This window comes from Vigna unguiculata, chromosome 5 (assembly GCF_004118075.2).
Source record: "Vigna unguiculata cultivar IT97K-499-35 chromosome 5, ASM411807v1, whole genome shotgun sequence".
Taxonomy (NCBI): Eukaryota; Viridiplantae; Streptophyta; class Magnoliopsida; order Fabales; family Fabaceae; genus Vigna; species Vigna unguiculata.
Genome location: NC_040283.1, coordinates 7,686,893 through 7,713,802, shown reverse-complemented (window position 1 = coordinate 7,713,802; position 26,910 = coordinate 7,686,893). Strand labels below are relative to the sequence as shown.

The 26,910-nt window shown below is 32.6% G+C and overlaps 2 protein-coding genes across 3 annotated transcripts; both read left to right on the top strand.

Moving 5' to 3' along the window:
• Positions 1-5,203: 5,203 nt before the first annotated feature.
• Positions 5,204-15,169, top strand: LOC114186074 (mediator of RNA polymerase II transcription subunit 33A-like). 2 transcript variants are annotated; one of them, XM_028074087.1, is made up of 12 exons: positions 5,212-5,739; positions 5,865-5,913; positions 6,047-6,218; positions 6,999-7,315; positions 7,428-7,519; positions 7,608-7,971; positions 8,091-8,301; positions 8,387-8,501; positions 10,257-10,418; positions 11,388-12,033; positions 12,421-12,627; positions 13,801-15,169. In XM_028074087.1, the coding sequence occupies exons 1-12, from the start codon at positions 5,416-5,418 to the stop codon at positions 14,916-14,918; spliced, it is 3,777 nt and encodes a 1,258-aa protein (XP_027929888.1). In that variant the 5' UTR covers positions 5,212-5,415; the 3' UTR covers positions 14,919-15,169. The 2 variants fall into 2 exon arrangements, with proteins under 2 accessions (XP_027929887.1, XP_027929888.1); XM_028074086.1 differs by having other exon boundaries at positions 5,204-5,739; positions 5,865-6,218.
• A 4,456-nt stretch (positions 15,170-19,625) lies between these two features.
• On the top strand, positions 19,626-25,860 carry LOC114186331. The gene is made up of 7 exons (XM_028074396.1): positions 19,626-20,200; positions 21,398-21,548; positions 21,639-21,764; positions 21,870-21,950; positions 24,416-24,608; positions 24,863-25,133; positions 25,221-25,860. The coding sequence occupies exons 1-7, from the start codon at positions 19,822-19,824 to the stop codon at positions 25,469-25,471; spliced, it is 1,452 nt and encodes a 483-aa protein (XP_027930197.1). The 5' UTR covers positions 19,626-19,821; the 3' UTR covers positions 25,472-25,860.
• The last annotated feature ends 1,050 nt before the right edge of the window (positions 25,861-26,910 follow it).

Here is a 26,910-nt window from a genome sequence, read left to right as displayed (position 1 = left end):
CAAAATGGATCGTTCGACCTGGTCCGACCCGACCCACTATGGGTTGGCCACTTAGTAGGTTAACTCAAACCGGCTCACTTATAAGTGAGCCAAAAAATTTTGAACTTGACTTGACTCGACCGACCACGGGTTAGTGGATTAAACGGATTGACTCACTAACCCATTTAATTAAAATAAAATATAATTTTTTTAAGTCATAAATTATAATTCGAATTAAAATTTATATAAACTTCAATACAATCTAAATACAATCCAAAATGATATTAAACTCCAATACAAACCAAAATTAAAAAAAAAAATACTATCTAAGATCAAAGCATCCTTGTCACTTATCCAACTATAATATTAGAGTCTTGAATGGATAAATCCACAACATTTTCATCTCTTGAAGCATCTTCTTTATCCCCATCTATTTGGAGTTGAAGATAGGTTTCCATTTGCCAACACACTAATGTGTTTGGTTAAAAAAACAGCCCAACATTGCAAAACCCAACATAATGTGTGTGACCATACGGTTGGTGGGTCAACCCGGCTCACCACGGGTTTAACTTCAATGAGCCGAGTTCTTAGTGGGTCGGGTCAAAAATTGACCCATACTGACATTTGTAACAAATTTTCAACCCAACCCGGCCCAGACTCGTGGTGAGTCAGGTTGACCCACGGGTTTTGACTCACTTTGATGGCTCATTTATATAATAATTGACATTTTAATTTTCAACATTGAAATTATATTTAACGATTCATGTACACTAAATTATTGTGATAATCATTATTTTATGAATAATTTACTCATTTTAGAACATGATTGGTTATCCTTTGCATGTATGAGATTATGCTATTTGAGAACTAGTCTTTGTATTGCCATGGTTGAAGTTTAAAACAATGAAATGTAGGAACATTGCGAACATTTATAATCATAAGCATTGCATCATGCTTCGTATTTTAAAAGTAATATTATTTATTTTTTAAATAATTACTTTTGAAGGGGAAAAAGTCTTATTATTTCACAAGTTGAACTTTCAACCCATTATTTAGATAATTGAGAACCTTATCTCAACTTTCATTTTTCTAGCAAGAATATTGTGTTAGGACTTTTAGAGATTAGTGTGAGTTGATTAAGCAAGATTTATAGGATTTTTAGTTAATAAGATGATGACAATATAATTTGTAGAATTGTTAGATACACTTCAAAAGTAGAATTCTTATAAAATACAAATTATGGTTGATTTTCTCACGAAATTGTCCAAATTCAATGAGCAACACGAATGATGATCTTTACATATGGGTGACTTCTCAAACAAAAAGGGTAGTGGAGTCAATATGATACTCAAAGATGCAGATGAGATCATCTTTGAACAAACATTATCATGGTAAAGAGATGCCCAACAATTAGGTTGAATATGAAACACTTATAACTAGATTGGAATTATCTGAGAAAATGACAGTTCAACAATTTAAATGTCAAAGTGACTAACAACTGGTCACCACACAAGTGAATGATGAATATCATGTAAAAAGTTGACATTAAAAGTATTATCATCACCAAAAATGTAATTTATCACTTTAATAAGTTCAACATCATCCACATGTCAAAAGAACAAAATTATTGGAGTTGATCTCCTATCATAACTATTAAAAAGGTGTGACAAAAACAAACTTTCATACACAACACTCTTATATCACTAAGTTAAAATTATGACAATGTATTGTAAATAAATTAAGGATAATTGAAGGTGGATGACATTATAGTCGGCAACATGTTGCCTAACAACCCACATGAGAATAGAATGATACATTAACAAACATTTTATTACATTATGTTCAACAAATATCTCTTCACAAGGGAGATTTCTTTTCTACAACTTAAATGTTTAGATGATGGTCAAGTCAAATATGTCCTAGTTGAGATGCATTGAAGAATTTGTGGAATGCATCCGGATGAAAGAAGTATTACCTTTTTAGTGCTCTAAATTGGATATTATTGATTAACTCTTTGAAAGGGTGCGACTCTTTTGAAACAAGCCAAGAATGTCAAAAGTTGAACCATTAATAAGATTAAGTGAAGTTCCTCATAGTAATTATTGATTACTTTACTAAATAGATTGAAGTTGAATCATTAGCAACAATTAATGCGCAACAAGTACAAAAGTTGTTTTGGAAAAATATCATATGTCAATATTACCTTCCTCATTCAATTGTTATTGATAATGAATGACAATTCATTGTCAAATATTTTAAACAATTCCTAAGGACGACTCAAAATAAAACATAAAATATCATCAAGGAGAGAATGACCAACAAAGATATATTGAATAAGCTTAAAAAGAAGTTTGGACATGCTAAGGGTTTATGGTAAAAGAGATATTGAATATCCTACAAAGATATCATTACACCCATCAATCTTCCACCAAAAACACCTTATTTTGTTTATATATGAGTCAAATAATAGATTTTAGTTGAACTATGCAACTTCAGGTCAAAGACAATTATTTCATAAATAAAGCTTGAATATTAGTTGATGATTTAAACTCCACCTAATCCAATAAACTCGGGAATAAACAAATATAAAAGGAGAAGAAGTAACACAAAGAAACTCACCACTACAAAACACACACCCAAAAGTGAGCCTTCCATAAGAGTGACTTTAGTATAACACAAATTTAGTGAAATCCAACATGATCAAACAAATGGAATGTTGACATAAAATTAGGATGAACTTAGTATAGTTAAGGTGTTGTCTTTTTATCATGACATTGTGTACTAATTTCCTTGATTAGATGTTTATCTCAGTGAATATTTCCTAACAAGATTTTCATGAGTTACATTTCCTGAATAACTTCTTGGCTTAAATATTTTTTTCGTCCTCATTTTCGTAGTGTTTGTTGCAGATGGTCCTCATTTTGACAAAATGTTTAAAATGATCTTCATTTGTACCGAATGTTTAAAATGGTCTTCATTCTCGCAATTCGTGTTTTATTTGGTCATTTTTTGTGGCGCCGTTTAAATCAGTAATGGAGCACTGTAAGGTACACGTAACATACTCCAATGCAACGTAATACAAACAGTGCCACTTTTACAGTGCTCCATTACTGATTTAAACGGCGTCACATAAAAGGACCAAATAAATCATGAATTGCGAAAATGAGAACCATTTTAAATATTTGGTAAAAATGAGGACCATTTTAAACATTCTGTCAAAATGAGGACCATCTACAACAAACACTACGAAAATGAGGACGAAAAATGTATTTAAGCCTAACTTTTTCTATTAAGATATTATATTATTAATGATTCATTAAAACATTCACACACATATGTATATTATTCTAATTAATAACACTAATACTTTTTACTAATTTATCAAATAAATGTTCTAACAAGTCAGATAAATCACATACATATATGCATATTATGTTGATTAATAATACTAATAATACTTTTTACTAATTTATCAAATAAATGTTTTATTAAGTCAGATAAATTTTTCACTAAGAAAAAGACGATTGAGTTGAATATTTTTTTTTATAATATAATAGATTAAAATTTCATAAAGTGGGATCAAAGTTTTTTTTAGATGTTACCGCATCAATTTTAATCTCTTTTAATGGTCTTTGAAAGTTCACTAATGCATTTCTCTAAAATGTTGGAGTCTGATATTTACATAAATCTCCATGTAGTCTAAGACTTTTTTCCATGATATCTACACAAAAAATATATCAAAACATGAACAAAGTGCATAAAAGATAAAAACACCTAACGTAGGAAATTCTTTACCCAAAAATTGGGATGGTCACGTTGAGGTTTATATAGCATGAAATTGTTTTATCTCTAATTGATGTGAGACTTACAACACACTCCTTCATGTTGAGGTATAGATATTCGTGCATGGGTCTAGAAATGAGTGGTCCATTAACGATCCAATAACGGGTGGAAAAGAATGTATAAGAAAGTTCGCTAAGATAAGTTTTAACTTGGTTCTGATACCATCTTAAAAGTGAAGTTTAAACCTAACTCAATCCCACAAAATCGGTTTGTAAGGTAAGGTTTGCATCCTTCTTATATAATATAAAATTTACTTATCTTTAGTTGATGTGAGACTTACAACGTTGACTTTGAGTAACACTCATTATAGTCAACATCTTATATTCAAATCTAAACAAAAAGAACAAAATGTAGGAATCCTTACAAAATCATTCATATACAAATGTGAATTTCTCACCATCGAGTATGTTTTGCATATACTCTGTCTAAGGTGGAATATTCCTCGACATAAATCTATTAAACCATTTATATCTATTATATTTTTGAAAAATATATTCTAGAATATATTTTTTTATTATAACATACTTATTGAAAAGTCGAAATCTAATATATTTATGGTAATTTTCTTTTCATTTTTGTTTCTAATTTTTTAATTTTTTTAGTTTACTTAAATAACTAAAAAAACAATATAAGACCGGTACATTTAGAATATCCAGCTTAAGGGGAGTTATTAATATTACTTTTATTATATTTTATATGTATTACTAAGCGATGTTCTTCTCTTTGTTTATGCTTTCATTTTAAGACTAAGAGTGGTAGACAATTTTATTTTAATTTTAAAAATACTTGACCGTTCTCAATTCTTTTCTCTTTACAATTTGATTGACTGATAACATTTCATTTCCCTTTTACACTAATATGAATCATGTCATACAGAAGAAGTGCCACCTGTTTATGTCTACACGTGTTTATTCCATTTTACTTTAATTCCCTTGATTCAAAACTATATGTCTAAAATAAATTAAACCATATATATGACACTCAAATGAATAGTTTTTAAGTAAAAGTAAAATAAATAAGTTATATATTAAACATGTTTTTAACCAAGATATATCTTTAATGGACCATGAAAATTAATCAAGCAATGTAGGTAGGAGACATATATTTATTAAGGAATTACTCCTCCCCCAATTTTTTCCCAGAAATGTCAACCAAGCAAAAATAATACTAAATTAAATTATATAAAAGACCGAATTGTTTAATAAACTAAACTAAATATTTGGATTGATTTATTTTTAAAAAATAAAATGATCTCTAAATAAAATTGAATTATTATATATTGTAAGATTGAAAGTTACTACCCGGTGAACGGAAATTGAGATTGTGATCAATATAGCAATGATTAGGTGTATTTACTAACCCCGTTCGAACGGGGACTAAAATCACAATATTACAAAAAAAATACGCAATACTGTCCCACTGCATTCGATTCCCCAACAGCCCCTAATTTTTTTTGCGGCCAGAATGAGAGCAGCAGGAACTAACAACTAACACCTACAGTAGACTAGGCTGAGTGAACAGCATGGAGTCGGAACTGGAGTGGAACGATGAAGTGCGCGAAGGGGTTCTGAAGAGGCTAAAGCTGTGGCAGCAATGCAGCAACAAAGCCGCAGGGGCACGAGTAACGGAGCTGGTGGAACACTTGAACACACTGGGCATTGCGCTTCCCAGTCCCGAGCTAGGGGAACTATTAGTCTCACAGATATGCTTCGACAACAACCACCCTTGGATGTGGAAGTTCACGCACCACGCCCTCTCCTCGCGCCTCCTCTTCCCCCTTCAAATACTCTCTCTTCTCGCTTCCAACGCCATACCTCACCGCCACTCTCACCCTCACTCTTTCGCTCTCTTCCTCCCTCTCCTCTCGCAACACGCGTTCTCCTTTCACCCTACGCCGTCTCTCTCCTGCAACCGCAAGTAACAAACCCTAATCGCTCTCTCGCTCTCTCGCTCTCTCGCTCTCTCGCTCTCTCGCTCTCTCGCTCTCGTTACTTAATCTATTGGTTTCACTTAGTTGCGTAATCGCGTTTCTGTTTGTGCAGGATCGTGAGTTCTGTGGACTCCGCGCTTCGGATTTCGGAAACCTACAAGGTGCGCGATCTGGAGATAGGGCACGTGTTCGTGCTGTTCTTTTTCGAGATTGTGATTTCGCTGCTCGATTGTATGCTGATCGATTGGGGATTTCAAGTGACGTTTAGTGAGAAGTCGAGTTTGGTTGCTGCAGGTAAGGGTGAGGATTGTATGGACATTGATCGTAATGTGACGCAGAGTTTTGAGAAGAGTGAGTACCGTGAACAGATAAGGAAGCGGAATTCATTCACCGCCTTAGAGGTATTGGATCGACTAACCGAAAGCAGAAAGGCCACTATTCTGCTGCAGTCTGTTCTCTTGAACATGTATTGTCTCCTACTTTGTATATGATTTCTGTCTTGACTGTTTTGTCCGTAATTGTTGTGGTGATTTGTATGAAACATGTTTGCCGTTGAACCAATTCACATGCTCAAATGATATGCTATATTAGTGAGCTTCAAGCAACTTATGACTTCGAGTTTTGTCACTGCCTGATAAAACAACGTGGACAGTAAAAATTGTTCTCTCTTCATCATATTGCTAGTGTAAGATATCTCTGGTTTGATGTGTATATTATATGTCATAATATGGTTTGGTTGTGCTATTTTCACTTTAGTGGCAATAAATAAATAAAGATGAGAAATCATTTATGGAAGTGGTTTCCTAGTCTTGTGAGTTGTGAATGCTTGAAGTTACTCAAATGAGTGCAAATTCCATCTGCAAGAAAAGATGGAAAGAAACACTAGTTTATATGGTAGATTATGCCAAAATGAGAATTCATTCTATATTCCTTGTACCTTTTCCTACTTTTTTCTTCCACCAATTGCTATTGCTATTGCTATTAGATACAAATGCAATCCCATTGACAATGGCAAGACAAGGTAGACTTGGATGACTTGGACTATACCTAAATGTTTTCTCATGTACAATCATGCTTTAAAGCCGCAACATCATGTGGGAGCTTTCTTCTTCCATGGAGAATCAAGATGACAATAGCGGTCTAGTAGGCAGTTTTATTGTATTAATATATTTACATGCTGTGTAGGATTTGTGCTGGGAAATTGACTAATATTTTTCCTCATTTTGTTGTTGATTATGTATAATAGGCCCGAAAAATTCAATTGCCTCCAGCAGAGGCTGCAATTTCTTGAATCCCTTGAGTTGGCCTCATCGGAGCTAAAATTAGTAAACCAAGTCCTAACAAAAGTGTCTGCAAACATGCGTGGAGTTTCACATTTTGATTACTGCCCAAGTAAGCATCAGCTGGTTGGGACGCTCATCAATATGGCATCATGTAAGATACCGTTGAGATGCAACTACCGGTTTTGTCAGTCTCCTTGTTGGGTTCCTTTTGACATTTATATGGAGAATGCTATGGATTCTAGACAAATTCCTACAAAATCAGCTATTGATGTGCTTACAGGTAAATTCTCTTGAGTGAGTTTTCATTGGATTTATTATTGCTTAATCTTAACAGGCTTATTTTCAGAAAGTTATGTGGATTCAGTTTCCTAATGTTCATCAACTACTTGCAGAAGGAATCAAGACACTTCAAATACTAAACCAGGCTAGCTGGCAAGAAACTTTTCTAGCACTTTGGCTCTCAGCCCTTCGGCTTGTGCAGCGAGTTGAGACTGGTCCACAGTAATGTTTGTTTTTATTGAAATATTAACCAAATATTTAACTTATCACCCCACCCTCATGGTTGATTGCAGGAACGTGATCCTCCTGAAGGTCCTATTCCCCATCTTGTGGCTCGTCTATGTGTACTTTTATGCATTGTCCCCTTGGCAATTGCAAATGTTCTAAGGGATGCCTCTGAACATAATTTGTCTTCTGTTCAAGTGTCTATGGAATCAGAATATACACATGAAATGAAAAGTGATGATTCCATGAAACTTGAACTGATGTCATCTGTTCAGGTCCTTGGGCACTTTTCTGGCCTCCTATGCCCTCCTACATTAGTTATTGATGCAGCCAATCAGGCAGCTAGAAAAGCTGCAAGCTTCATTTATAATTCTATGAATGGAAAGGGTGAATCTGGCAGTGGAATTCATGCTAATGCCAATACAAAAGCAGGTTAATTATTTGGAACTAGATCTTTTACTTCCATGGTTCCATCTTGCATTATATGCATTCAATTTTCTTCATGTCTATTTTTCTGCTAATATCTATGATACTTCTGAATTATCTTTCAGGTGGGAACTTGAGGCATCTCATAGTGGAGGCTTTGATAGCTAGGAATTTAATGGATACATCAGTATACTTCTGGCCTGGTTATGTCTCTACATCTGTTTTGTCTTTGTCAGATTCATCACCTCTAGAAAAATCTCCGTGGTCAATGTTTATGGAAGGAACACCGTTAAACAATACTCTTATAAATTCTCTATCGGTGACCCCTGCCTCAAGGTTTATTTCTTTTGTCAAATTTGATCTAGTTTTGGTGTTATCTTAACTGCTAATTATTGACCTTCATAATTTTCTTCTGTCCTAGCCTGGCAGAGATAGAGAAGTTATACTATATTGCATTAAATGGATCAGATGTGGAAAGGCCAGCAGCTGCAAAGATTCTATGTGGTGCATCCCTTGGTCACGGATGGTATATTCAGGTGAAAAATCCTATTCCTACTAGAGGTATTGTAAATTGCTAGTCCTCCTGTAACAAAGTTGCTGAAAAGTGCTTCAGGCTATTCCTCGGATGTATATTTCTTAAATCATGTAGTCTCACTCCCTCTTTGCCCCTAAAGTTTATCAATCTTGTTATGGATAATGTTAAAATTGTATACTTAGGTTTGTAGATTTATTTTAATATGATTATTAGAATTGAGAATGAACCGTGCATACCTCTACCCTAAAGATTAGCTCAAGGTAGGAGGACTAGACTAGTAATTTTAAAGGGTGTTTTAGCTATATACTTGGTCAATGTAGGAAATACTAATCTTGTCTTAGTCTAGCTTTTATGCATACTAGAATGATGGACTAGTTTGGAATCTGCTGGATCTATTGGCGTGGAGTTGAGGCAAACAATTATTGTTTTAATGTAAATACGTAGTTCATTGGTTTTCAACCATATTTTGAATTATCAGACCTCATTTGTTTTTCACTCATTATTCTGTACCTTACTGCATGGTTATCAAAATCACGAGTCAGCTCATTAACTCTCATGAGCGTACACTCTTGTATTCACAAAAGAGGCTAACTCGTTTGCCAACTCATTTTTGAGTAAAGGTGTGAAACTTTTGTCAAATTGCAAGTTCCATTTATGTTGAAAATGTTCCAATCCCACATGAGAGGAGCAGACCATCACCCCTTGCTCTTGAAGAACCTATCGAACCACGCTGCGATCAGTAGTGGAGATCCTGTGAAATTGCACTCCAAAAGTGGATTTTGTGACCACTCCAGCCTTTTCATGTTGAAACCAAAAGATGCTTAAAACAATTGTGTTCTGGTAGGGAATGTTTCACCTGCCGCCCCAGTCAACACGGAGGTGATGTGTCAGGTCATGGGTAGGGTCATGGGTGATTTTCCTCTCTTTTTTATTAGTTGGGCCTCAAGTTATATCTTATTTGAGTCCAGAATTTCTAATTGGCTTTTGTTAATTAAGAACTGTTATTTATTATAAAATTATATAATGATGAAATTGAAGAAGAATAAAAAAATACAAGTGTTAAACGTGTAAAAAAATAAAGAATAGCATATACTAATAATAATTTTAAACTAAATAATGCATAGTTTATGATATAAAAAATAAAATATAATAAACTGGACAATACACTGGTTTTGTTCCTTCAATTTTTGAATGTAATGTATTTATTGTACCAGGATATTATAGTTTACTATTTTTCTTTATTGAAATTAAAATGTTTAAATATTATATTGTTTATTAATACTCTAATATGTTTTTATTAAGTAAACTCTAACGAGTTTATGGAGCCTGCATAAGTTTATGTATACTCGATTTTGACAACCATATCTTATTGCATGCTTGGTTTATTCAAATTTTGTAGATCCCATTTGATGGCATGGCACATTGACTAGCTGGGACCATTAATTGAAAATTTCATTTTATTCATTAGTTTAACTCACTATTTTGGTTTGACTTTTAACAGTTAATGGACCTGGATTTGAGTTTGACCGATTTGAACCTGCTTTTGTTTCTCCTGTTCTCTAAACTGGAAAAAAATGTTATGCTTTTGTTCTTTGCTGTGTCGACTGACGACAAAACCTCGCATTAACACTGCCCTTTTCAGATATTAGTTTTTTCCTTTGGTTGTAGCCTATGATTAATTTATGGTATTGCATTCTTGAATGTTGTATCCCTCATTATTTATTGTTTCTGATATCAACCATTGTCTCCTCGGCAGGAACATGTGATCCACTATGTGGTTAAGCTTCTTGCTTCTCCGTTACCTACAAGTCATGCTGGATCTCGAAGCCTTTTGGTCGATAGTATGCCCATGCTATGTGCTGTTCTCCGTGGTGCTTCCTCTGTTGATACTGTTCATATACTTTCTTTACATGGTGTAGTAAGTGATTCAGCTCTATAATTTATTTGATGGCTATAAGAATATGATAACTCTTAGATTCTTTCTAAAAAAGTTATAAGGATGGAAAAGTATTTTTGCGTTAACTTGTCAGTTGACAGATTTTATCAGTCCCTGCTTTGTTCTTGGAATTGACCTCCAATTCAACCTTGGAATCAGAATTGGACTATCAAATTCTAAATTTCATGTTTCATATTCCTTTTAGAATGGAAAATTTTATTATTTATAAAAATTCCAATTTCCATGGTTGCAAAAACAGTTTACTAAATCCATTCCAATTCTTTATTTGGGTGGTAAAATGTGCAATTCACAGCTACTGTTGAAGTGACATGTGCCTATGCCCCCCTTCTCCAATTCTTTTTATGATAATGAAGTGAACATTAATTTTGTGTTCTTCCACAACTGAAATTAGGTAGAAAAGATAGTTATCGAGAGATCAGACAGCATTGAAAACATGTAGGATGAATGCTGTGTTATTGGTGTCCTGCACCTCAATTTATGTGGCAATTAGTCAGTCGTTCCACTTTAGAATTGCATCCTTTCAATATTCCTTGTGTTAGGATGGCCCTGTGTTTTTGTTAGAATAGGTTAAGGTAGCTATATTCAAAAGTTGTTACCTAAAACTCTCAAAAGTAGGCTAAGTAAAAGACATTGTATCACACAGATCTGTTGTATATAAATATGACCACCTAAAGGAGACCTTTATAAGCTCTGAAAATATATTTTCTCTATTTTTTTTTATTTACTCAGTGCTTTAATAACTTCTTTTTTTCCGTTAAAAAAAGTAACAGAAAAGTTTATATAAGTGCATTTAAACGAGCTGAAGCACCCTTAGATAGTTAGTCTATTTCAAGAACTATTTCTTATAGCAATTTGTATGCAAACTTTTTATATTTTCTTTACCATTCATACTCTAATGTCAAGTATTTTTATCGTATATTCTTTGTGCAGGTCCCAACAGTTGCCGCTGCTTTATTGCCTCTCTGTGAGGCGTTTGGCTCAATCAAACCGACTTCAAATAGCACCGGCGATGAGTCTTCAACAACATACATGGCCTTTTCGTTAGCGTTTCTTTTCCTTATTCGATTATGGAAATTCTGTAGACCCCCTCTTGACCTGTGCATCACTGAATTAGGAGTTGCAGTTGGAGGTTTGGAGTATATCTTATCATTGCACAATCATCGTGTTATGTATTCCCAAGATAAGCGGAAAAGCAATCCAAATCTCCCCGAGTCTGCATCTGTTAAACCTGTGTACATTGATTCGTTTCCAAAATTGCGGGCCTTGTATTGTCAATACAAATCATGTGTTGCTTCAGCCCTTTCTGGTATTTCCACTGGAAATTCCATTCATCAAACTGCTAATATGATTTTAAGCATGATATATCAGAAAATAAGCAAGGTTGGAATTTCATCAAGCAATTCTTCGTCACCTACTAGTAGTAATGCATGTAGCTCTCTCATAAATTCTGGTGATGATGCTTTTCAAAGACCTATGCTTCCTGCATGGGAAGTGCTGGAAGCTCTTCCTTTTGTCCTTGAATCAATTTTAACTGCTTGCGCTCATGGGAGGATTTCATCACGAGAATTGACAACAGGTTGGCTAGATGCTATCTTTATTTCTCTATCAATCAAGTTTATTGTATCCATCAATTTGGTCCCACCTTTCTTGTGTCTTTTCTAATAGTTGATTAATTAAATCATGAAAATTTTGCTTTAATGACATAGAGTTGTTTACTAATTCCTGATTATTTTCATCAAGAAATAATTGTTTTGATTTTAATATTGCAATACTTACGGGGAAGAGATCACATCAAACTAGGGCAATTGGGGAGCACTGATTCTTAATCAACTACATATGCAATTAACAAGTATTTAATTAGAAAATCTTTGTTGTTGAGTCTTAAGAAAATTCTTTTTGGACAGAAGTACATGTATTTCTGGTGTTACATTCATGTAATCACACTTGTGTCATTCACTTGCAGGTCTGAGAGACCTTGTTGATTTTCTTCCAGCATCGCTTGCTGCCATTATTGATTACTTTTCTTCAGAAGTTACTCGTGGTGTATGGAAACAAGTTCCCATGAATGGAACAGACTGGCCAAGTCCAGCAGCACTTCTTCCATCAATTGAATTGGAAATAAAAGATATATTAACTCATGTTGGCGTTGAGGTTCCTATCTGTTCTTCTGGTATTTCTTTGGTCCATTAATCTTATTTACATGTTTGATACATTATATGGTCCAACGAAAAATAAAGTATGATACATTATAGATGGAAGTCACTCAAGATACGTGAACTGCTCCAGCATTTTATATGTTAAGTAGTTGCAGTGACTCATTGACCAGAATAATTCATGTGTTTTTGATCTTCACAACTTAAAGAGCGGCTTGATATTATTCTCAGCAGATTACGAGAAATATGAATCCACTGTCTTGCTTATCAGCAACAAATTGAATTCTCTTTCTATCAATAAGCTATTTCTATTTATACGAGTGATATATTTTACATTTGTTATTCACCCAATGTAAATCTAGATAATGTTGAAATGATGTAGCATCATTTTCCACTATAGCAAGAAGCGCCTATCCCCTATGTCAAGGACTGTACACATCCATGTTGGCCTGTTTCATTTGTCACCACCCAATTCAACATGATACAAGTTATGATCACTTCCCTGAGCTGTTCAAATCAATGCTGAAATTTGCTATTTTTAATTATTGAACATAATCGAGTTGAGTTCCTAAATGCCTAACTAAAGATGTTTTTTTTAAAAAGAAGCACATTCATCACATTGTAGGACAATGCTGTTAAGGTCATTGAATGCTTTCAAGTCCTTGTACATCACGGTAGTTTTGTTATACAGTGTCATTTATTAATGAATACAGCCATTTTTCAGTGGTAAACCTCTCAATTTTATCGAATAGGCCATAAATACATGGAAAGGGTTAATGTTTTTTTATATTTATTTATTGACTTTGCTTAGACTGGTGAATATTTTAATTAGCTGCTTCTTCTCTTGACTGGAGAGCTCTTTAGATTTGAATTGTTTGACAAGACTGGAGTGCATCTTTAAATGTTGTCGTAACTTTTGTTTATTACATGAAGGATTTAGGGTAATTCTCTTGAGAAACACTTGACATGATGCAAACTGCTAAGTGAGAACACATTTCATCCATATATGTGGCAAGAGACGGTGGTGTAATTTGGGGGATGAATTTATCCTTAACATTACTGACATAAATCTGCAAACTTAATTGTTTTCTAATATTTTCTTTTAATTAATAGGGATTCATAAGCTTAAACAATATGATGATATTATTTTATTTGTATTGCTTATGAGTTACGCCTTTGTTGTGTGGCAGGAGGTTCACCGGTAACGCTGCCTCTACCAATGGCAGCTTTGGTCAGTTTATCCATTACTTTTAAACTTGACAAGAGCCTGGAGTACATGCATGCTATTACTGGAGCAGCTTTGGAAAATTGTGCATCTGGTTGCCCTTGGCCTAGCATGCCTATAATTGGCTCTCTGTGGGCCCAAAAAGTTCGCCGCTGGCACCACTTCATTGTTGTATCAGGTTCCCGATCTGTGTTTAGACAGAACAATGAGTCCGTTGCTCAGCTGTTGAGAAGTTGTTTCACCTCATTCCTTGGAACATTGTCTGTTTCAACCTCAAAGCTGAGTGATGAATGTGGTGTGAATGGCCTGTTGGGTAACACTATTACTACCCCTGGTGCTTATCCGTATGTTGCTCCTGGATTCCTTTTTCTTCGATCTTGTCGAAATATACACAATGTACAGTATGTAAACGATATAATTGTAGGTCTTGTGACAGAGTACTCTAATGAACTAGCTGGCAGACGGTCGGATGCTGGTTCGCGTCACATAAAATCCAACCAATCATCACTATCCCTGGCCGCCCAAAGTGCAAAAGAGGTGGCAACACTTGGTGCAAGTCTTCTATGTGCCGCAGGTGGTATGCTACTGGTCCAGGAATTGTACAAGGAAACGATTCCTACCTGGCTGCTCTCATCAAGAGATGTGAAGAAAAACAACGATAGTGTTGCGTCGTATATACTAGAGGGTTATGCTATGGCATATCTGTTGATATTGTCAGGGTCAATTATATGGGGTGTTGGGTCCAAACTACCACCAGGGACTTTCTCCAGAAGGAGTCGTACCATTGAGGTCCATTTGGACTTCTTAGCCGAAGTCATGGATAAGAAAATTTCACTCAGTTGCAATCCTATTACATGGAAAACGTACGTCTGTTGTTTCGTAGGATTAATGGTTAGTCTTGCACCTGTATGGATTCAAGAAGTGAGAGTGGATACTTTGAGGAAATTGGCGTGTGGATTAAGTAGATGGGACGAACGTGAACTTGCACTCTCTCTACTACATAGAGGGGGCATGGCAGCTATGGGAGCTCTTGCTGAACTTGCCACTGTGATTGAGTGTGAACGTATGTTGAACTCCTCATAATTTGTATTAAGACGTAACAATATAATATCGAAATTGCTGGAGAGAAAATAGCAAGTCTAGTCGTGTATTCTTGAAGCGAGATAGGACTTGCTACTTTATCCCAATACCGCTAGTGTGGACTGTGAAGTCCCAATCTTAGTGCTCCACAACTCTAGTATCTCATGATATTTTTTGTAGAAAAAGTAATTATTGCTGAAAAATTTATACTTCTGTTCTCGTCTGATATTTATATTTAGATGTTATGTATCTCATCAGCATAATATTCGTGTTCAAAGTTAAATATTCACATTATAATACAATGATACAGTAATGATTAGCTAGTTTTCTTTTATTTTCTGCAAAACAAATTTTCAGAAAATGAAGTATTATCATTATTAAATACTATTGAATTTACTGAGGAAGATATAAAACTATAATAAGAAATTTTTGCATTAATTACAATGAGAGTTAAATCTTATTAAATAAGAATAAATTAAAGAGAAAGTTGTGAAAATTTGTTCAAATTGACAAGATCTTTATGTCTATTAAGTTGATTTGTATAATAATTTACTTTTGTTTTTTGTTTTTTTATGAAGAAAACTATTTACTTTGATTTGTAGGATTTACTAAACTAACGTAGATGCATTTTACAGGATGGGGGCTGGATATAAGAAAAAGAAAAATCTCACTCAAAAAATTAGGGTTTTTGTTGAGTTTCTTTAAACTTTTTAACTAGCCTGATTAAAATTGTTTAAATTGAGTTAAAGTTGAACTTTTGTCATTTTTCGACTAAATTTAAATTGAACTAACCCGATCAACAATGATATATATATATATTTAAAATATTTATATTGTATACATATGTGTGTTAAATAATACATTTAAACAAATTAAATCAAAAACTTAAATTATAAAAAGAAAAGAAATTGGTGCAAAGGTGGGAAGAGTTAAGGTATGCTTAGACAAGAAGGTTAAGACAAGGAAAAAAAGTATTTATCTAATATATGTTTTTTTTTCTCAATCCTTCTTTTTTATAGAACATATAAAAATAATATATTAAATCTAAAAGTATATTATACCAATAAATAGGTTGAGTTGGATTCAACAAATCGAACATCAAGATTTAATACTCAACCTAATAAATAATGAGTTTTATTACACTGATCTAATTTTGATCTACATACTCAAAGTACTTCACCAAAAACATGTAAACTGAGTTGTATCAATTTGGGTTCATAAACTATATTCATATCAACAACAATTTAACAATAATAAAACAATAACAAAAACATGAAGTTATACTAGATATTTTATATTTAGATTTTTGTAAAAGTCTGTTTAGTTAAAAAAATTATACTTTGTACCATACAAATCTTTAAAATTTTAGTTGGTGGGTCTAAAGTAAATATCAATAGAATTTTTTATAATGTTTTTTGTTATAATATTTTCATAAGATTATCATTATATTACTTTTATGATATCATTTATTATATTATTTTTATAATATGCTAATGTCATATATTTATGTATCTATCTTAATTATGAAGTATCCTTGACCAACAAAAAAGGTCACGATTTTAAGATTATTGAAATAAATTTGTATTTCATTTAAAGGTGTCATCACAAAAATTATTTTAAATAAATAGTTTATTATGTTATATTATATATGCATAATCATATTTATATATATAAACAATGAATGCATTACATTATAGTATAAAAATTGTAATTATTGATTGGAATATTTAAATCAGTAGTATATTACAAATCTAATAGTCTTTTGAAAATATTATAATAAGAAACACTTTACTTTTGTGCTTGTGATGTGAAACTTAAAAATAAAATAAGAGACAAAGAAATTAAACTCAAACTTTTTTTTCAATCAAAAGTGAAAAACAAAAGCTGACCAAATCAAACTTAGTTGCACCATATTAGTCATGCAATGTTTGTTACCCTAACAACCAACGCAACTTGGCAATTAAATTGTAGTAATCATTTTAAGGGTGTTTTCACTTACATCACTCTATCAACCATTTTGTATAACTTTGAATCAAATCTAATGATTACTTTTTTAGATTTAATCTCACTATTTGTAGGTTGGAGTTACCATCATAGCTTTATACCTCTATTATGGTTTCAATCACTCAATAGTTACAATAATTTTAGAGTTCTTCTTTTTTGTTTTGAATAGTTTTTTTTTTTTTTATAAAAATCTAATATATGAAACTATATTTTGCTTACTATTTCTCTTATGTTTTTTTATAAGTTTTTTATTTTTGAATATAAATATTGAATAATTTTATTCTTAATGTATTTGAGAGAATTTTATATATATATATATATATATATATATATATATATATATAAAGGTTTTTCTTTATAGTTTGAAAAATAATATTTCTTTCACCAAAATAAATATATTTTTAATTTTACAAAAGATAGTATGATTAGCTATAGTTTAACACACTGTAAATTTGACCAATGAATATATATTTTTATAGAATATGAAAGTTTAAATATGTGTTAGTTTAAATTAGATAGATAAAATATTAATCACCTTTCCCAAAGTTAAATTTAAATAAGTTTTTTTATCTGTAAAAGCTAATAAAATAGAATATAATTAAGTCTAACTGTAAAAACATATAAAGTTTAATACATTTCATAAAAAAAAGTAATTTTTAGGTAAAAAGTATGGTTTACATATCATAAGAAAATTTTGTGCTTATTGAAAATTTTCAATGAAAATAGTTTTGGTTTGCTTTCAAAATGATTAAAATGTTAAATAACTTATAAAAGTTATTTTGAATGACATAAACTCAAAACTAGTGTGATATTAATTTATAGAATGTAACATTACTAAAATATGCTTTTGAATCAACACTGACACATATGGCACATTACAAAAATAAATTTACTCCAATGATTTTAGCTAGATCACATTGAGCTTTCCTAATTTATTTTTCTGTTAATATGAGTGAAAACTTGGAGCAAAAGTTTTATTTAAAAGAGATTCACCACACAGAAGAAAATCAACAAAGTTTACACTTTAGTTAATGTGGTAATGATACATTAATATTAATTTATATATTTAAAAATAATAACTAATAATTTAAATTATCTGAACAGGTTCTATAAATAATAATAATCATTATAATTAACAATAAAAGATAATAAATGAATGCTCTTGTACATAGATAAGTAAGTATCTTTAACTAGTAGAAGGGAAAAATATATAAAAGAAAAAAAAATGAAAAATAAAATATCACTAATAATCCTCCAAACAAATCTTGGAAGTGTTAAGTTGAAACATTACTAATGAAACTAAATTAAAAAGAAATATTGGAAATCTTAAGGAGAGAGGAAAAAGAAAAAGAAAATAAATAAAGCTTCGACATGAAAACGGTCAACAAATCCTGTACTCTGACAGTGAAGAAAAGAAAACTAATTTTGAATGTAAGAAAGAAAAATTAGGTTAAAAATTTTGAAATTAGATGGACATGATAATGAAAAAGTAGTGTACCACATTATATTCCACCTAATTAATAATAAATATACAAAATTATGAATATTATATGAATGATTATTATCACTTGTGAGTATTTCATATCATTAGACACACTATATGTCGTCCACTATCATGTGTGTCACTTGTATAATAATAATAATAATAATAATAATAATAATAATAATAATAATAATAATAATAATAATAAGATTTAAAATCATTACAAGTTATCATTATTTTGGCTTATAAGTTTGAACATATATTAGATGTGTAAATAATATGGGAGTGAGTTGTATGTGCTGTTAAAATAAAATTATTTCTTGATTTTAGAATCATTAGTTTACATTTTCCATTAATCTCTTGTTTTTTTATGTGAATTTATTGGTTATTTTTTAGATATGGATAAACACATAAACTAAAACATATTCAAATATTGGCTTTAGAAGAATTAAATATGGTACATATGATTAAAATACAAGACAATGATAAAATATCATCTATGTTGTCCCACAAATAGCCTTTTCTTAATCTTGGTAGACCAAAGTTTATAACAAATAAATCATTCTTCACATCCACTATAATAATGCATATCAATTGCTGTCTCTAAAAAGTTCCTAGGCAATCTCTCTCAATAACAAATCCTAAACTTCACTAGAAGTTTCTCAATAACAACATTTTTTCATCAAGTTTCATTTCTATGATAGAAGGTTCTCATCAACATAGCCACTAGAACCTTATATCTATATTTTCAAGTCAATTTAGAAAAGTTATTTTTGTAATATAAAGTTAACATACTCTTAAGAATAATAAGAATGTTAACTTATAATTATCATAAAAGGACAATTCCATTTGATGATTTAGATGTCCTAATAAAGTTAATTAATAATAAAGAGATAAATAAAATTAGATGGTTGTACTTGTAAAGAAGTTATACAAGACTTGCACTTGTTTTAAAAAAATCTGAAAAATGTTTGCTTTTTATTATACAGAGATCTATGATAAAAAGATTACCATTTATAAATATATACACTTATATATATATAATTCTTTACAAATTAATTTTGATAAATAATTTTCAATCGGGATGAACATATCACTAAAAAACATTCATTAGTTTCCTTTTTTTTTTCATGATTTTACTACTAACTCTTTAAATCTCTTATTTTTTATATTGAAGAAAAGAAAGCATCATAACCTTGTTTTTTTTTTTGTCTGTTTTCCTCTCGCATACGCTACCTTGAAATTTTTTTAATAATTTGAGTAGATTTATTCAATGGTTTTAGAGATTGAATTAAATGTATTGAAGGCTTTCTGAATGTATTGGGCTATTGGTATTGATGTGTATTAACTGGTGCAATAACTTTTTTATTGCTATGAAACCTATGATATGATGAAGAAGAGCATAGTTGTTTGGTTGCAATGGTGAGAATGGAAGGGAGAAGGCGTGGAGGTTGCAGTGGTCGACGCATAGTGGCAAGCAAAAGAGGGAATGGCAACGGCAATGGCAGCGGCAATGGCATCAACAGCAACACCATCACCAACAGCATCAGTGTCATCAAGAAGCTTCAAACCCGCGAGATTTGTTCCAAACCTCATCGTGCTTTTGCCTCAGCCACTTCCCCTCACAGATTCCGCACTATGCGTTTGACGCACTACTATGACTCTCATGATCCCTCCAAGTCTCGCTCTTCCCTTTTGCCCTTCTTGTTGAAAAGAACTAAAGTTGTCGAAATTGTTGCTGCCAAAAACCTGATTTTCGCTCTCTACCATTCGGGTCTCTGTGCAGCTTTCAGTAGAGGTCAGCCTTCCCTTACGGCTCTTGATTCTTGATTTCTGGGTTTGAATTCCCATTATCCACTGCCCCGTTTGTTAATCGCTGTCTGGTTTGTGTAAAAATCAGAACTTTTTACAGTTTCATGCATGAATGTAATTGCTCATCGCCCATTTGATAATCAAGGCATATTTGTGTAAAAACCTTATTGTTTGATTCTCTCATGTATGTTAGCTATTACCCATTTACTAGGCATTGTCATGTTTGTGTAAAAACCACAACTTTTGATTCTTCGATGTGTGAATTGGTATTGTCCATTACTCATTTGTTGATCATGAGCAATTTGGTGTGAAAACCTAAACTTTTTATTCTTTGCTGTATGAATTGCCATTGCCCATTATCAAGTTGTTATTCATGGGCACATTTCTGTAGAAATGAAAACCTTTTGATTGGTTGATGCATAAATTTCCATTCGTGAACCATGAGCGCTTTTATGTAAAAACCTGAACTTTTGATTCTTTCATGTATGAATTGCCATTGTCTATTATCCATTGTTAATCAGGGGCGTATTTGTGTTAAGATAAAAAACTTTTTGTGCTTTCATGTACGAAATGCCATTGCCCTTTACCCAGTGTTAATCATGGGAATGTTTGTGTAAAAGCCCCATGTTTTGATTCTTTCATGTATTACTGCCCATTAGGCATTTACTAGTCATTGTCATGGTTGTGTTTTGATCTAAACTTTTGATGGACTCTTTCATATATTAATCCCGTTGCCTATTACTCTTTTGTGAATTGTGAACACTTTTGTGTATAAACCCAAACTTTTAAGTTTTTCATGTATAAATTGCCATTGCCCATTATCTGTTGTTAATCTTTTCATGTATGAGTTTCCATTGCCAATTTGTATGAAAACCATCTTATTGTTTTATATATGAATTGCCATTGCCTATTGCCCACTTGTCAACCATATGTATGCAAACCGTGTTCCTATTTGGGTATGAATTTTCATTACAACTACAACTCCCCCTTATCAGTTATTGTACATGTCTTTTGTGTATGAATTATCATTACAGAGTTACCGCTTCCCATTTATTAGTTATTGCCCTTTGCACATGGACCACTATTTTTTGTGTTAATTGAGACTACCACTTCTCATTAGTTGGTTATTGTCAGATTTTATCGAATCCATAAAACTGGAGTTTTGTGTGTGAATTCCTTGCAGAAACTGATGAGAGGATTTGCTTTTTGAATGTCTGTCCTGATGAAGTCATCCGCAGCCTCTTCTTTAATAAGAACAATGACTCGCTTATTACTGTATCCGTTTATGCTTCTGAGAACTTCAGCTCTTTGAAATGCAGATCCACAAAGATTGAGTGCGTGCATTTTATGATTGTTCTTTCAAATCCTCCTCTTCAACATGTGAAACCAATTTTGCTTATGTGATCTTTTGTTTATGTTCTTAGATACATACGTAGGGGCACCCCGGATGCTGGGTTTCCTCTTTTTCAGTCTGAATCATTGAAATGGCCTGGATTTGTAGAGTTTGATGATGTCAATGGAAAGGTCCTAACATACTCTGCACAGGATAGGTACCTTCCTCATCCTCTTGTCTTTCTGTTCCAGCTCTACTGTTTTGCAAGTGTTTACTCTGCTCATTGGTCATTCTATCTAACACTTTGTTTGAATGGTGTCAGTATTTACAAGGTTTTTGATCTCAAGAACTATACCATGCTATACTCAATTGCAGACAAGCATGTTCAAGAAATCAAGATCAGGTACTTTCTCTTTCTCACGCTAACTTTCTGTTTCATAATTACAGTTTTTGCAAAAGCACTATTTATTTAATAAATCATGTCAAGTCATGAGCATGATCATGTCACAGCCATCGTGATTTTATCCTATTTGTTTGTACTCCTTGCTACATATTTAACATTTTATTGTTCACTGGTAAAAATTATTCAGGTTCTTATTTTGCTGAGGGTTGGGATGGTTATATAGTTGAGAAACCTAGTGATCGAGTCAGTTCAGGTCTTATTAACAAGGTTCGAGAGAAAATTGGGTTTTGCATCAGATGAATAAGTTGAATATCTGCATGTCTCGCATCTACTACATTCGGTCAATAGAGAGCTAGAAGCTTTGTTTCACAATCAAAGAGGTGTGAGGCAAGGAGATATGTAATCTCTTTCTTTGTCTACTTTGGTTTTGGATGTTTCCCTGTCTTATTTCTTGGTCAATTGTGAGCAGCAAGGACTAAAGGAACCATAGTGGTAGAAGGGGTGGTAGTACTGTTTTACTCTGTCATTTGCAGTTTGCTAATGAAATCAAAATGATTTTGATAGTAACATGATTGCTCTCTCTCTATTCCATTGAAGTTCTGGCATGTTGTCGGATTTGTACTGTTAGTGACCTCTTGTTTACTTGTGAGTTCCTTTGAGTGGTACTGTTTTTGTTGGGGACCTAGTTGTTGTGAAGATTTCTAATCACCTAGCCAGTTGGAAAGGAGCCTAAAGTCAAATTTCTGACATTCAGATTAGTCTTTCTGGAGCATTAGTCTCTGCTAATTCTCTTTATTCCATATCATTCTATGTATGAAGTAGTATTCATTGTTTCACCTCTCTTTTCATCGTGACATTTAAGGAAGCCCAGTTCTGGAAAGAATAGGGTCTCCACTGATTGTGGTTCTAAATTCCCAACACCCCAATTGTTTACCACCTATATTCATGCCCAACCTCTAACTTAGTATATACCCTTTGGTTGTCTCTGGTTGAATTCTTGACGTCTCACCTGATAAGAGGATAAAACTATTTGAAGCACCTGAATCTGCTAGCACCATCACCTTTTCTTTGATCACTCATTCCTTGATCATGGATGTCTTTGATGTCATACCAGTAATACTGCTCATGTTCCATTGCATGGAAGCTCCACTGACGAAATTCTTTCCTTTGCTCTCCTAAATTATGCTCTCTTTGTCCTTTCGAAAGATCAACGTGTGTGTAATCCTTTGGTATTTTTTGTAAAAAATAATTTTCATCACAACAGAGACATTATCTCCTCCACACCTTCTCTAAATTTCATCCTTGGTTAACTTCTTGAACCCAGCATTTCTTATATTTCCATCACCAGAGAGATGCTAAGTACTAGCATGCTCTGCTTGCGGACATTGACCATTGTTGCCCAGTGCTTAGATTTGTGTCTTGTGTCTTTTCTCCCAAACCATTGCTCTTGGGTCATGACCTAGTTGCTATTATGTGCTTATCAACTAGAAGCTTACCCAACCCACCTAGTTGATTTCCAATCGAATGGATCCAAGCCAGTCCTGATGACATGACATCACTCCTGAGTTTCCAGAACTGCTTGATTAAGAGACAAAACTCCCTTCAGAACTGCCTGCTGCATTCTCAACATACTTCCATTCTTGTCCCTTTTTCTTCTCTCACACATCAACCCTTACTGATATGACCATCTTTTGGCTTCTTTTCTCTCCTCGGTGCATGGATTGGCTCATCATCAGGAGTTGCTAATGATATTGAAGATTTTGAAAACTTTATTCCACATGATTATACACGTATACTACATTTTAGTCATTGCATTCTTGGAGGACAATTTGATATTCATCTTTTACTTTGGCTTTCACAACTTATCAGCTACCACCTTTACACAATTTTCCTATCCACTTTTTAGTATTCAAGACTCCAGTAGTCCTTTATAATATTTCTATTTCTGTTCTGAACTTCTGAATCGGAGACAATCTTGGGGTCTCCTTGAAAGGGATTTGTTCTCTTAATCATCTTAGGTTGCTTATGTGCAAATCTTTTTTTCAATTACAAGCTCCTTGAATATACATACACATTGATAAACCTGTTTGTAAGTCCATTGCCCCCTCTAAGGTCAACTCTTTTATTCGGACTATGGTGCTACCTTAGAATCCTTTTATACATATTTCATTTTTGAATTCTTTATTTTGTCCTTGAACCTTTTTCTCATACACTAGCTTTACTGATTTTTGTAGAAACACAGTTTACTGACACTTTGGTGTATTTGATTGGAGAGTAATTCTCTCATCTTTAAGTAGATCTACTTGGTGTAAAGTACATGGTCTTTTTGAAAGGAATCTCTTACTCCTTTCCTTTTTTTTTTTTTTCTTTTTTTATTTATGTATGATCTTTTCCTAATCTTTTAATTTCGATGGATTTCTTCTTCTGTTACTTTTCCTATATACTTACTAGTTATTTTGTTACAGTCCTGGCATCATGTTATTGATTTTCAATAGAACCAGTGGTCATATTCCCCTCAAGATTATATCCATTGAGGATGGCACAGTTCTGAAAGTATTCAACCATCTGCTACATCGAAACAAGAAGGTGGACTTCATAGAGCAATTTAACGAAAAGCTTCTAGTCAAGCAAGAAAATGAGAACCTTCAGATTCTTGATGTGAGCTTCATTTTCCCCCTATCTTTTAATATTTGCGTCTAAAAAGGGATCCACTTACTCCTTGAATAAATATTCTCTAACTGTAATAGCTTTCTATGTGCTTTGAACTTCAATAATCTAACAATTAATGTTGGGAGTTCTCATTTAGTAGATCAAATCTACAAAATTTATATAATTTAAAACTAATTTAAATTAAGCAGATCCCTTTCTTCATGTGTATGTTATTTTCACGTCTGGTTGTGTGATTTTCCTAGGTTCGAAATGCTGAGCTGATGGAGGTAAGCAGAACAGAGTTCATGACTCCATCAGCATTTATCTTTCTGTATGAGAATCAGTTGTTCCTTACTTTCAGAAACCGAACAGTTTCTGTTTGGAATTTCCGAGGGGAGCTTGTCACTTCATTTGAGGATCACCAATTGTGGCATCCAGATTGCAATACCAACAACATATACATAACAAGTGATCAGGATCTCATTATCTCTTACTGCAAGGCAGATTCTGATGATCAATGGATGGAAGGCAATGGTAATTATATTTGAGTTTACTTTTCATAAGCAGCTTTCAATTTGTTTCACTGGTCTTGCATCTTTATAATTTGCTCTTTTGGCACAGCTGGTTCAATTCATGTCAGCAACATCTTGACTGGGAAATGTGTTGCTAAAATCAATACAACAATTAGTTGTGCCAGGGCCGACGAGTGCAGCCGCAGCGGTTGTAGCTGCCGGGAAAGTCTTTATCCATGCCTAATGAGGAATTCAGTTACAGAGGCTTTGGAGGATATCACTGCCCTCTTCTATGATGAAGATAGAAATGAGATTTATACTGGTAACAGACACGGTCTTCTCCATGTATGGTCTAACTGATGAGTTTTCATGTTTCTTCTGGCTTCATGGGCCAAAAAACTCCATCTTTGGGTTTTCCCTTTTGATGATGGAACCATTTCAGCTTTGGATTTCAGAAATACAAGCTACCTCAGCATTGTAACATTAGTTTATGTGAAACTATAATCTAGGACTCTGCATTGTGGATTTCATAGTTTATGCAGAGGTAACCAGTTAAAGTGTTTCAGGTAAACTTGATATGTATGCTTTTCTTAGGCCCTTATATTTTCTGTATAGTACAATCACTACTGAAAATTGAGGCAGATGAGACGTATTACTTGTATTAAGTTTGTTCTGGAATTCATAGGAGAACAATGTGGGATGGAAACAAAAAGGGCATATTTTTATGGAGTTTTCTTTTTTTTACCTCATCCATTGGTGTAAATCTCTGTACAAATCTGTTTTTATTTTTATTTTTGGTTTATTTTGCTTTCTTAGAACGAGTAGAAAATAAGTTCTAGGTATGATCTCATCACTGTCTTGAGCAAATTCAACCACGCTTGTTACTTGATAGGATGGCGTAGGTTTGTTTCATCACATCCTGCTTCTGTTTGTATAACTATTGAATCAAATAGGATCATTATAGCTTAGGTTAATGTCACATGACAACTATACAAGGTTTTTTTCTTATTTACTAATGTAGCATAAATCAAAATATATAATTTGAAAACTGAGGTTTTTACTTTGGTAGTATGTTTTACCTTAATTCTATTTGACTTTAATCCTGACTTCTTTTTTGTTGATGTTAGATTTCCTCTCAATCATTAACTATCAGCTTTGGCATTAAATAGAAAATATTAATTAAGAAAATTGAAGTAAAAAATAAACAAATAAAGATAATTTGCTTATCTTTAGATGCATAATTCAATTAAGTGGTGAATATATATTTCAAATAAATCATTAAATAATTATATTTAATATTTAATGTACTATTAACAGTGATTTTTATTGTTTTATAGTCTATATTTACTTTTTAGCATTATAATTTAAAAAAAAAAATCTATTTTTTTAGCAGCTAAAAAGATGATAATAATAATAATAATAATAATAATAATAATAATAATAATAATAATTTTTTCTTTTGGAAGTCATGTAATATTGTTCATAATATACTAAATATATTTGGGTGCTAATATTTATTTGTTTAAAATGATAAATACGTCTATTATGTAATATAAAATAGAAGTAATCTATTTAATTAATTTCTTTAAATATTTTTATTAATAAAAGTGATGATTAGTTAATGCTCAATGTAGTGGTGGAGGGTTTAAGATAGTTAACACGAGATCATTGTTAGAGTCTTATTCCGGTCATTAAATAAAAAATATTTGAATAGACTTAATGGGTGAACGAAAAGATAATTGTTTAACTTCAAAGTTTTAATTGAAGCTTCTGGAAGAAGACTATATACTATATCAACA